General features: G+C 52.3%; 1 protein-coding gene and 1 long non-coding RNA gene across 4 annotated transcripts in view; one reads left to right on the forward strand and one right to left on the reverse strand.

The window, feature by feature from the left end:
* The window catches only part of LOC123522123, a 422-nt gene extending 167 nt beyond the window's left edge, over window positions 1–255 (forward strand). Inside the window, exon 2 of the long non-coding RNA XR_006680426.1 lies at window positions 138–255. This is a non-coding gene — a long non-coding RNA (uncharacterized LOC123522123). The remainder of the gene's footprint in view (window positions 1–137) is intronic.
* Window positions 256–1,780: 1,525 nt separating this feature from the next.
* EEF1AKMT1 (EEF1A lysine methyltransferase 1) overlaps window positions 1,781–11,192 on the reverse strand; it is a 16,923-nt gene continuing 7,511 nt past the window's right edge. For 2 of the 3 annotated variants that reach the window (XM_045294040.1, XM_004714828.4), the window contains exons 2-5: window positions 7,838–8,066; window positions 6,839–6,921; window positions 3,793–4,073; window positions 1,781–2,034 (exon numbers count right to left, since the gene is read on the reverse strand). In XM_045294040.1, coding sequence (XP_045149975.1) covers window positions 1,898–2,034; window positions 3,793–4,073; window positions 6,839–6,921; window positions 7,838–7,981 — 645 coding nt within the window. In that variant the 5' untranslated portion in view covers window positions 7,982–8,066 and the 3' untranslated portion in view covers window positions 1,781–1,897. The remainder of the gene's footprint in view (window positions 2,035–3,792; window positions 4,074–6,838; window positions 6,922–7,837; window positions 8,067–11,192) is intronic. The other variant, XM_045294039.1, reaches the window with a different exon arrangement.

An 11,192-nucleotide genomic window follows, 5' to 3' on the forward strand; every position in this document is an offset into this window, starting at 1 on the left:
GGGGGGTTTGTTTTTTGAAATGCTAGATTTGCAGGACAACTGGAGCATTGGTATTTTGGACAGTCTCTCCCAGAAGGCCCATGTTAAAGGTTACATCTCAATGTGTAACTGGTCACCAAAATGTGATGCTGTCCAAGGTCAGTTTCAGCAAGCCAGCTCGTGAGGAAATAATAAAGTGAGTCTTTGTAAAAAAGGACCAAACATCGATTGCATATGTAACGTAAGGAAATAATAAAGTGGGTCTTTGTAAAACAGGACGAAGCATTGATTGCATATGTAATGTGCCAGGTGCTGACAGGCTGCAGTTGTGGCTAGGGGCCCTGATCAATCTCTCACAAGAGCACAAGCGAGGTGGAGAGGAAATGACCTCATCAAGTCCCGGTGAGTGACAGGGAGGTCTGAGGAGGAACAGACGCCAGGAAGATGTTGGGCCACTTCGCCCCACTGCTCGCCTCCCCTCAAAGTTACCCCACGGTCTGTGACTTCCCACCACCAGGGTGGTCAGTGGGGGCTCTGCCTGGTCCCCATCAGGACCTGTTCAGCCAGGCCAGCCTGACTGGCGGTGAGCAGCTCAGGGTGAGAGGATGAGTGCCCACGTCCTGTCACCTTGGCTCTGCCAGAGCAAGTCACCGAGGCAGAAAGGCATAATCCTTTTTGGGGGAGGGGAGCTGATGTGCTGGTGTTTTGTTTTGAACCGGTTGTGGATTCGCTGGGAATGGCAAAAGTACTACAGACAGAACCCACTCCCAACAGCCTGGTTTTTAGACAGGTCTGTAGGGAAACAAGGAGCCCTTAGCAGCTTTGGGCTGCTGACCACAAGGTCAGCAGTTCGAAACCACCAGCTTCTAAGGTAGAGTCTCGGAAACCCACAGGGGCAGTTCAAGCCTGTCCTAGAGGGTGGCTCGGAGTCAGAATCGACTCAGTGGCAGCGGGAGTAGGGGAATGATTACTAGGCAGGTGCACACACCTGAGCACAATCAATCATTAGAGCTCCAAAGGCAGCCTTTACCCATGGACAAAGTTCGCAAGGGCGAGGAAAGCGGGGTGGAAACGAGCACCGGGTGGGAGTAGGAGAAAGCCGTGGTGCGCAGAGGGATCTGCAGTCACCGAGGCAAAAGCAGGGTGTGCGAACTGGGCAGGAGGCCCTGGTGTGGATGCGGACCATCACTCCAGGAGAGCCCTGATGGCACAGGTAAGTATTGAAATGCTAACCAACGGGTCAATGGCTCAGACCCACCAGCCGCTCCTCAAACAGACAGAGCAGGCAGTCTGCTGTGCAGCCTCAGGACCCCCGCGCAGCAGCTCTGCTCTGTCCTACGGGGTCACCGTGAGTCACCATGAGCCAGAATTGGCTGGAGTACTGGGGGGTTTGTTTTTTGGGTTTTCCATTGCTCTCCCGCCCCGCTGTGCAGTGGTGTTGGTGACAGAAGCTGCCTGCATGTTCTTGGCTGAGGCTGAGCCACTCAGAGGACACTGGAGCTACAGCCCTGTCACCACTCCTGACACTGTCCCCAGGATTACTGCATGGCGGCAGTAAGCCGCAGCTCCTTGGGGACAGCACCAGCTGCTCCTGGACAGTGGGGACGAGTCCATATAAGGGACTGCCACCTAGGCAGAAGCAGGGTCTGTCTCCTTCAGGAGCTCCTTGCCAAGTCACTGCTGTGTTCTGGTTTCTAGACGTTTGTCAAGTGAGGACACGGGGCTGGATGAGCTGAGGCATCTCCTTACTGGCAGCCTGTGGATTCGGGCTGGCAGATGAGCCCAAGAAAACGAGAATAAGGCCAGGTTGTGTCCTTTATTTTGAAGCTGGGGCTCAGGTGGCCCCGCCTGGAGGATGAGGTAAGAGCCTTCAATCTGCTGAGGAGCAGCCTGGGCGCTCACAAGGGCAGCTGAGCAGCTAGAGCCCCTGGTCCAGCCCAGAGTCGTAATTCACGTAACAGCGGAACTCGTTGGCCAGGTTCCGGGTGTGCTGGGGGATGAACTTGCACCTCTTCACTCCCAGCAGGGTCGCAGCTGCTTCCTCCATGATGGCCCCTGAACAGAAGCAGCCCGTGAGTCTGAGCGGTACACAGCCACCAAGAGCTCGCTGTCCCCGGTGCAGATCACGCCCGACACTGGGCACTCGGGTGGCGATGGCCAGTACTAGCCAACAAAGAAGGGGGAGGCCGGGGTCCCTCCCCTTGTCTTCAGCTTCCTTTTGGCGTCCTCAGATATTTCTGCAGACGGCCCAGTGAGCCCGCTCTGCCGTTGCACAGTGCACGCTGCGCCACGCGTCTGCCCCGAGGCTCTGAGTGGGTGATGGGCCACACAGCGAAAGGGAAGGGACTCACAGAGCACAACCCCCGGGACTGCTGGCCAGCATTTCCACCTGAGCCTTTCTCAACAGCACATGCTCCTGCCAGTGCTACCCACACGTGGGCACCCAGTGCCTCTCTGGCCCCAGCCTCTCCCCTGCCTGACTGCCTGAGGGGTACCCAGAGTTTTGTTGTCCAAAGCTGGCCTCTAGACCCTCACCCCAAACCCCTTCTCCCCCTCAGCCCTGGCATCAGCCTCCCTGTCCCTGCATAGGCCATCTCCACCAGTGTCACTGTTCCTCCACTAGTCTCACTGTCCTCCATCACCCTCAATGTCTCCTTCAGCCTCCCTGCCCCCGCCCCAGTAGTCCCTCTCATTAAATCACTGCCCATAAGTCTCGGTCCCCCTGACTAGTTTCACTGCCCCTCCATTAATCTAGCTATCCCATCAGCTCCACTGTCCCCTCAAGGGACACCCCCTCAGCCTCACTGTCCTATTAGTCTCCCTTTGGCACAGGCCAGGGACCTGGAGTCGTCCTCAATTTCAAACCACAGCATGTTTGGGCCTCCATTCGGTGCCCTCGTCCATGGTAGCAGCCCCAGCCCCAACCACCACCACCTCAGCTGACTGTGAGGGCCTCCCGCCCACCTTCCTCAGGTGCCCTGTAAAAGCCGTATCCGGTACAAAGTCAACAAGGTGGGCCCTGCCACTTGGACCTAACAGCTTTCCAAGAAAACCCGAACTCCCTACTGTCAGCTATGAAAGCCCACCCCTCTCCCTGCCATCACTACCTCATTCGCCCCTCCCCACTGGCTCCAGCCCCATCTGGGGCTCCTGCTTTGGGATTGCAGGCCCGCACCACCACCACCACCGCGCTGAGTGCGTGCTGTCCAGCAGAGCAGCCTTCCTGACGACACGAGCAGCCCCCCAATACCAAGGCAGCAGAGGCCTGGTCACAAGCTGGGGGTGGGTTTCCCTAGGGAGCACGCTGAGCCTGAGATGGGAGTAGGTCCCAGACAAACCGGGGAGCCTTCTTGTTAATGTTGTAGCTCTGGGTCCAATTTTAGGAGACCCATCAGAGGACAACACAACAAGCTTGCGAGTGAGAAAATTCCTAATTTAAAAATCATAGTCCTCATTTCTGGAGCCTGGTGGCATATTGGGTTAAGCACTGGGATGCTAACTTCAAGGCCGGCAGTTTGAAACCAACTCCTGGGCAGAAAGATGAGACTTCCGAAGCCCATAAAGATGTACTGTCTCAGAAACCCACAGGGACCGTTTGCTCTGCCTTATAAGGGTTGCCCTGAGTCCAAATTGGCTCGATGGCAGAGAGTCATGATTTCTAGCTATATAGCTGTAGGCAATTCACATCTTTCTGGCTCCCAAATCCCTCTTTCATCAAGGGCAGAGATTGGATCAAGTAGTAGGAAATCGAAACCCACCCTGGCCAGCATCCACTGTTGCCCGCTTTCTCGGGAAGGGAGAGCTGGCACCTACCTGTGCACAGCAGAATCTTGCCCTGAGCCAGGTACTGGATGGTTTCTGATGTTTTCCGGAGACATTCCTCGGAGAGGTAGGGCGGATCGGCTACAACGATGTCGAAGCTGTGCGCAGCGATGCGCGCAGGGAGCTCCAGGGGCTTGTTGTAGTCGTAGAAGATGAACTCCTCTCCATAGACGGCAAACCTCCGGTCATACTCAAAGATGTACACAGACACGGCCTGCCCGTGCCGCTGCCTCAGCTTCTGGTAGACACTGGGGGCGCTGACACAGGCAATTCTGAAATACAAGAGCACCCACTCACCGCAGGGCTTTCACTGGCAGTGGGCGGTGTGCAGCCATGCGCACGCGCACACGTGCGCACACGCCCTTGTGTTCCGATGTAAGCTTTTGTTTGCTTTAAGGAAGAAATGGTGGAAATGAATAGCAGTGAATTCAAAGAAGGAAAACAAAAAGCCTATACTGCCTCTCTTTTTTAGGAATTTGGCATTTAACAACCTGCAACTCAATTTCGAGGCATGAAACTGTAGATGTGCTTTTTATAGGGAGGCAGGATAAAACATCAGGAACACATGCTGCAGAAGGCAGCTATAGTCAGCCCAGATTTACCTCCTCTGAGGATGAGGCAAAAAGTCTTGCTGCCAGGGCTCCGCACACACGCACACATCCCAAGCAAAGCTGTGTACACGCGTCTCTGCCGTCAGACACGTTCTGATGAGCTCCTGCACTGATACACTTGTCTCAGTCTCTTGTGAGGCAAGGTCTCTTGAGGGGAAAAGTCCACTCGAAACAGTGGTTTCAAGAGGATGTGATGAGCCAGTTAAATTCAAGGCCAAGAAGAGATCCGCTCAGGTCATGATGACTGTTTTTTGATTCGCAAGCAACATCTGGATAGGTTTTCTCAAAGGACACAGATGATCACAGGGGGTTATTATAAAGTCTTAAGAAAACTGAAAACTGCATTGATGAGTTAGAACCCAGGGAAGTGGAGCCAAGGAACTGTTTCCTGTCCCCCTAGCGCATCTGCTCCTTCCTCCCTAACAGCCAGAGCTGCCCTGGGAGTATTTACTCAGACATCGCCACTCCATCCACCGTCCAGTCCTGCCCTTGTCCTTTGCCACCTGTTTCTGTTCCCCAAACTCAAAGAACATGTCAAAGCAAATTCCAAAAAAGCCTGGCTGAGAAGGCCATTTGGAGAGTTAAAACAGTAGAAACTCTGAACCCGATTCAGGCTCTAACTCTGCTGGGAGCATGTGGCCTCCGCAGACATGATCATATGTTTTTCTGGAAGCCCCTAGGCTGACTTCCCCCCATTGACCAGAGCCACAGTCCATGGTCACACCTAAACCAGTCACTGTGAGGAAAACGGCAGGAGGGGAACCCAGTAAATGTCTTAGAGCAGCCAGGGCTATCCCCGGGGGTGAGGTTTAGGCCCCCTCACTTAAGTCATTTGGAAGGGGGCACCCACGAACAAACTCAGGGTTTTGGCAACAAGAAAGATGTGCATGTGCACCTGCATGCACACAGGGCAGAACAAACTCAGGGTTTTGGCAACAAGAAAGATGTGCATGTGCACCTGCATGCACATAGGGCAGAACAAACTCAGGGTTTTGGCAACAAGAAAGATGTGCATGTGCACCTGCATGCACACAGGGCAGAAGGACTGGGGGTGGTGAATGACTGCTGGGTGCATTATCATCTGGATGAGACAAGAAGCCACCTGTGCTAATGAGCGGGTAAATAAACACCCAGAGAAGGTGTGGGGGAAGCGGCAGAAAGACCAGGCAGGGGTCCAGGCCTATTTCTGAACCTTGGGCTCTACATGGAAAAACAAGTAACAGAACACTCAAAACCCACTGCCATCGAGTCGATGCCGAGTCCTGGGGACCCGCTGGGGCAGGTGGAGCTGCCCCTGGGGCTTCCGAGGCTGTCACTCTTCACAGGAGTAGAAAGCCCCTTCTTTCTCCCTCAGAGTGGGTGGCAGTTTCGAACTGCTGACCGTGTGGTTAGCAGCTCAAAGAATAACCACTACTCCACCAGGGATCCAGAAGAGCCAATTAAAAGGGAGTTGAAGGAGTGAGGGGAGACCTTGCAGGAGAGGGAGGGAATGAGCATTGCCTATTTTGCAGGTTTCTTTAAGAACCATTTCAGTTATATACTTTAAATTACAAGCTAAGTTGTTTTTTTTTATTGTGGGAAGCACATATATATAGAACAATGCATTGGCCATGTCAGCATTTCTACAGGTACCGCGCAGTGGCATTAATTACATTTATCTGTCTCCATCAACCATGACAGCTCAGTGCGCCTTTAGCAGTAACCTCCCTTTCCCTCTTCCCATGCCACCCCCCCTTTGCCCCCTCCACCAAAAAGCCCCCAAACTCACTACCACCAAGTTCATTCCAACTTGTGGCAACTCCATAGGGCAGGGTAACCACTAATAAGCTTACATTAAACGCAGGTCATCGAGACAAGTCCGACCCCAAATCTTGATGGGAGCAGAGAGCCTCATCGTTCTCCAGTTAATAAGCTTTGGTCTCTCTCTGTGCCTCTTCTAGATATCCCACATAAACGAGAGCACACAGTATCTGTCCTTTTGTGACTGGCCTTTCACCAGTAGCATGTTTCCAAACTCATCCACACTGTAACGTGCCAGGACCCTGTTTTGTGAGATAGCTCGGTATAGATGCACATTGTATATGTAGACCACAATTTATCTACCACGTGTTGAAGGGCATGTGCAGTTTCTACTGTTTGGCTATTCTGAATAATACAGCCATGAATATTGGTGTACCCATTATCCGTTTGTGTTCCTGCTTTCGATTTCCATAGCTGTCCGTAGGAGACAGAGCAGAGCTGCCCCCTGGGGTTCCCCAGACGGAATCTTTAAAGGCGATGACAGCCTCAATGGTAACCTGAGGAGTGACTGGCAGGCTTGAACCATCAATCTTGCCACTAGCTGCTGCCGAATACTTAACCCACATCGCCACCAGGGCCCCAGCTTTAGATCTGAATGCAAACAAACCCAGAACTCTGGCTCTCACCTGCCACCTTCGCCGGCAACTGCCATGGCCTCCTCTGCGAGCCGTTGCGCGGTGTCTGGGCTGTACCAAAATTGGCTCAGTTGCTGGAGCGGAGGGCAGGGGAGAAATTAGTTTGCAGCAGCCATAAACAAACGTCGCTCTTTCCGTCTGCACCTTCCATCCCAGGGGGTCTACACACGCTGTACGCAGCAGCCATAAACAAACGTTGCTCTTTCCGTCTGCACCTTCCATCCCAGGGGGTCTACACACGCTGTACGCCTTTCCCCTCACCGCTACTGTTTCTTGTTTAATTCTCTTACCAAAAGCCCTTGTGAGTCAGAACTGACTCGATGGCAGTGAGTTTGGGATGGATGAATGGAATCTAAGCATTGGGCATCGTGGGCTAACACACCTGGAAACAAATTCGTTCTCCTGACCACAGAACAGCCGCCGCCACCACCACCTTCTGTGAAATCTCACAGCCCTCGAGTCCATTCCGACTTGCTGCTGTCACAGCAGCAGACAGCCGGATCTCTCTCTAGGGCAGCTGGTGGGCTCAAACCTCTGACTTTACATTGAGCAGCCCGATGGGGAATCCACTACATCACCAAAAAAGGTTCAGTCCATGTTAGGAATTTCCATCAACTCTTTTTTCCCCCGTCTTCCGCCTCATTGTTTTTATTAGGTTATAAAATTGCAATGAAGTATAGAACAGGCACATGCTGGAAGCCATGTGTCCCCTGGGAGCCTGCCCATGGCCAGGTGCTCTCAGCCTGCAGTTTCTGGAGCTGCGTGTCCGGCAATGGGGTCTCTCTCTCCCAGACACCAGCAGAGCACCGCGACGGAACACAGCCTACAGCTGCGCTGAACAAAAGGGCCCCTTGTTCCACCAAATGGTCATCAGAGCCAGGGCATCTGGCTTAGCTCCCTAGAGACTAGGACCAGCCTCTGAATGACAAGTGCCAGTGGCCTGGGCACTGGGTGGGGCATGGACCGTTCCCCGAGAGCCATCTCACTCACCCAGTCCTCGTCCAGTGCTCCAACGGTGTATTTGGCCTCCCCGCTTGGGGCCACGTGCCGCTCCCGCTCAGCATAGAACTCCTGCAGCGCTGCCAGGGTGTGGGAGGAGAGCTGGGGGGTGCCATCGTCCTCGGAGTCGCTCATTTCACAAAGGGCTACAGCCGGCTGGGAAGCAGCAAGCCGAAGACAACGCTGGAGATGAGACCCAGGCGGGATTCGAGCCGGTGAGCTATAAAACCAAGGATAACCTGTTACTCTGAACCCAACATGCACTGCGACTCCCGGCGACCCTATAGGGCTGGGTAGAACTGTCCCTGTGGGTTTCCCTGGCTAGAAAGCCACGTCTTGTTTTTCTCCCCAAGCGGCTGATCTTGCAGTTAGCAGTCAAACACTTAGAACACCATGCCTGGAGAAAGTAGCAAAAATAGAGTGCCATGTGCCCACCCTACCCCTCTGTAGCATCTTACCTCATTATCACGAGATCGCAGAACAAAGTCACTGACAGTCATGGGATTGCCCACTACCGCTGAGTCCATGCAATTCATAGTGACGCTATATAGTGTTTCCAAGACTAAATCTTTAGAATTGCAGTTGGTGGCTTTGAACCACTGGCCTCACAGTTAGCAGTCCAATGCTTACCCTGCAGTGCTACCAGGGCTCCTGAGGAGATCACAGTCACCTGTTTCTAGATATACCTATACTGTGTGTGTTTCTTTCTAGGAAATTTGACCACAGACAGAACCTTTAGACCCAGCCAACGCCCTCCTCGGTGCTAACCTTTATAACCACCCACCTCCACCTCATCTCCTGACAGCTACTCCGTGTTCCCCACCTTGCTAGTCCTGTCACTTACAAAATATTGTACCATTGGAATCCTACAGCCCACGATGGCTTCTTTTCTCGTCCCTCAGCAGAGCACCTCTGCTATCTATCCCCGGGGTCGCCTGCCTCTGTGGTGGAATGGCTGTGCCACAGTTCAACCATTTGCCCCCCGAAGGACACTTGTATTGTTTCCGGTTGGGGCTCTTAGAATAAAACCACTAGGAACATCTGTGTACAGGCATTTATTTTTATTTTTTAAATTGTGTCCTGGTATTTAACGCCCACCCTCCCCCTGAATAGAGGTATAGATTGTTCATATATTCACCAGACAGACCACAGCATCTGTATCATGTGTGAGTATTCTGACTACCTTACAAAGCCTCAGCACAGGAGACAGCCTAGTGGGCATCATGTGGATGAGCAGTTCAAAGCCACCAGCCCCTCCTTGAGAGAAAGATGAAGCTGATTTAGTCTCAGAAACCCACAGGGGCAGTTCTACTCTGTTCTATACAGTTGTCATGAGTCAGAATTGATGGCAGTGAGTTTGAAAGGCTTTTTTTTTGTCAGGCAATAGAGGGCCAAAATAAGAGTAAACCGATAATAAAATCAAATTAAAATAGCACTGTACCATGATGAGATGCTAGCGATATGGGTCAGCCTCAAAATTGACATGATTCCTTTTCTGAAGGGGACTCAGGACCATTCCTGCATATTGACCCAACTCTCGTGGCTGAGTTTTAAAACCTTTTTATTTGGAAATAACTATAGATTCAAAGGAGGTTGTAAACAAGACCAGTAAGGTCTGATGTGTTCTTCACCCATTTCCCAACTACAGGCGTAGTGGGAGGAGGGACCCTAGTGGTGTGGTGGCGAAGTGCTGGGCGGCTAAATGAAGAGTCGGCAGTTCGAACTCACCAGCTGCTCTAGGGGAGAAAGATGAGGCAGCCTGCTTCCATAGATGACAGCAGTTCTACTCGGTCCCAGAGGGACACTCTGAGCTGCAACTGACTCCATTGTGTGAGTTACAGAAACATAATGCTCCTCATGCACATCTCCCAGGTTTAATGTGCAGTCATTGTGTGCGCGCCCAGTTCTATAGAGTATAATCACACGCGTTATAATATTTCATGAAAATAAGGCATGGCCTTACACCATTTCAGGGAGAGGGGTCCTGGAGAACCCACATACCTCTTGCATTTGTTCCCTGTGTTTATTATGTGTGCACATTGTTTGAATGGCAAGTCTGAAACAGACCCATGTAGCCACTGCCACAGACAAGACGGCACAGTCCCAGCACCTTGCGGGATTTGCTGTCCCTCCCCTTCGTAGTCACACTCATCCCTAAGCCCAGGCTAGCACCAATCTGTTCTCCAGGTAATTTTGTTCATATAAGCAGAACCACACAGCATGCTAACTCCTGAGCCCGTTTTTTATTGGGTATCATGTCTTTTTATTCATCCATGCTATTCTACCGCCGTACTGTTTTACTGCTGGGCAGTTAGTATTCCCCGGCACAGCCACACTGTTGAAGCATCCACCACTGAGGGCTGTTTTACCTGCTTCCACGTTTTGTCTCTTACAACAAAACTCTAAACCCAAGCTCACGGCCACCGAGTCAGTTCTGACCTGTGGCGACTGGACGGGATAGAGTGGAACTGCCCCCTGCGGACTTCCAAGACTACAACCCTTTATGCAAGTAGAAAGCCTCATTTTTATCCCTGATCAGCAACTGGTGGTTTTGAACTGCTAACCCTGCAGTTAGCAGCCCAATAGGCTGTACATTCATGTTCGGATTTTTATGTGGACATAAATGTTTATTTCTCCTGGGATAAAGGCCCAGGAGTGTGATGGTGGATGGTATGGTCTGGGTGTGTTTATTTTATTGAGACTGTCACAATACTAATGAATTATAAAAGTGGGTGGGGCTCATCAAATTAAGAATTAACGTTTTGTAATATAGGTTTTCACTGTGACCAGAGTAGTTGAGATTCTCTTTGCAAGCATGTAGACTTTAGATACACCAGGGTGAGTCCAAAAGTATTGCAACTAACTAGCCAACACCCCCGGTGGAGAAGCTGAGGTCAACATGGAATTTGCAATATTTAAAGTGGACACAAAACTGTTTCCGCACTACAGACAACAAAGTGTGTTGTTGTGGGTGGTGGTGGTGCCTTCGGTGAAACATGTCTCCTGATAGGCTGCATGACAATTTCCCAGGTTTGCCCTGCGACCACAGTCCTGATCCGGGAGGGCCCTGCACTCAGACTTCCCCTGCGACCACAGTCCTGATGGGGAGGGCCCTGCACTCAGACTTCCCCTGCGACCACAGTCCTGATGGGGAGGGCCCTGCACTCAGACTTCCCCTGCGACCACAGTCCTGATCCGGGAGGGCCCTGCACTCAGACTTCCCCTGCGACCACAGTCCTGATCCGGGAGGGCCCTGCACTCAGACTTCCCCTGCGACCGCAGTCCTGATCCGGGAGGGCCCTGCACTCAGACTTCCCCTGCGACCGCAGTCCTGATCCGGGAGGGC

This window comes from Echinops telfairi, unplaced genomic scaffold, assembly GCF_000313985.2.
Source record: "Echinops telfairi isolate 266 unplaced genomic scaffold, ASM31398v2 ScPeMD7_2565;HRSCAF=3150, whole genome shotgun sequence".
NCBI lineage: Eukaryota > Metazoa > Chordata > Mammalia > Afrosoricida > Tenrecidae > Echinops > Echinops telfairi.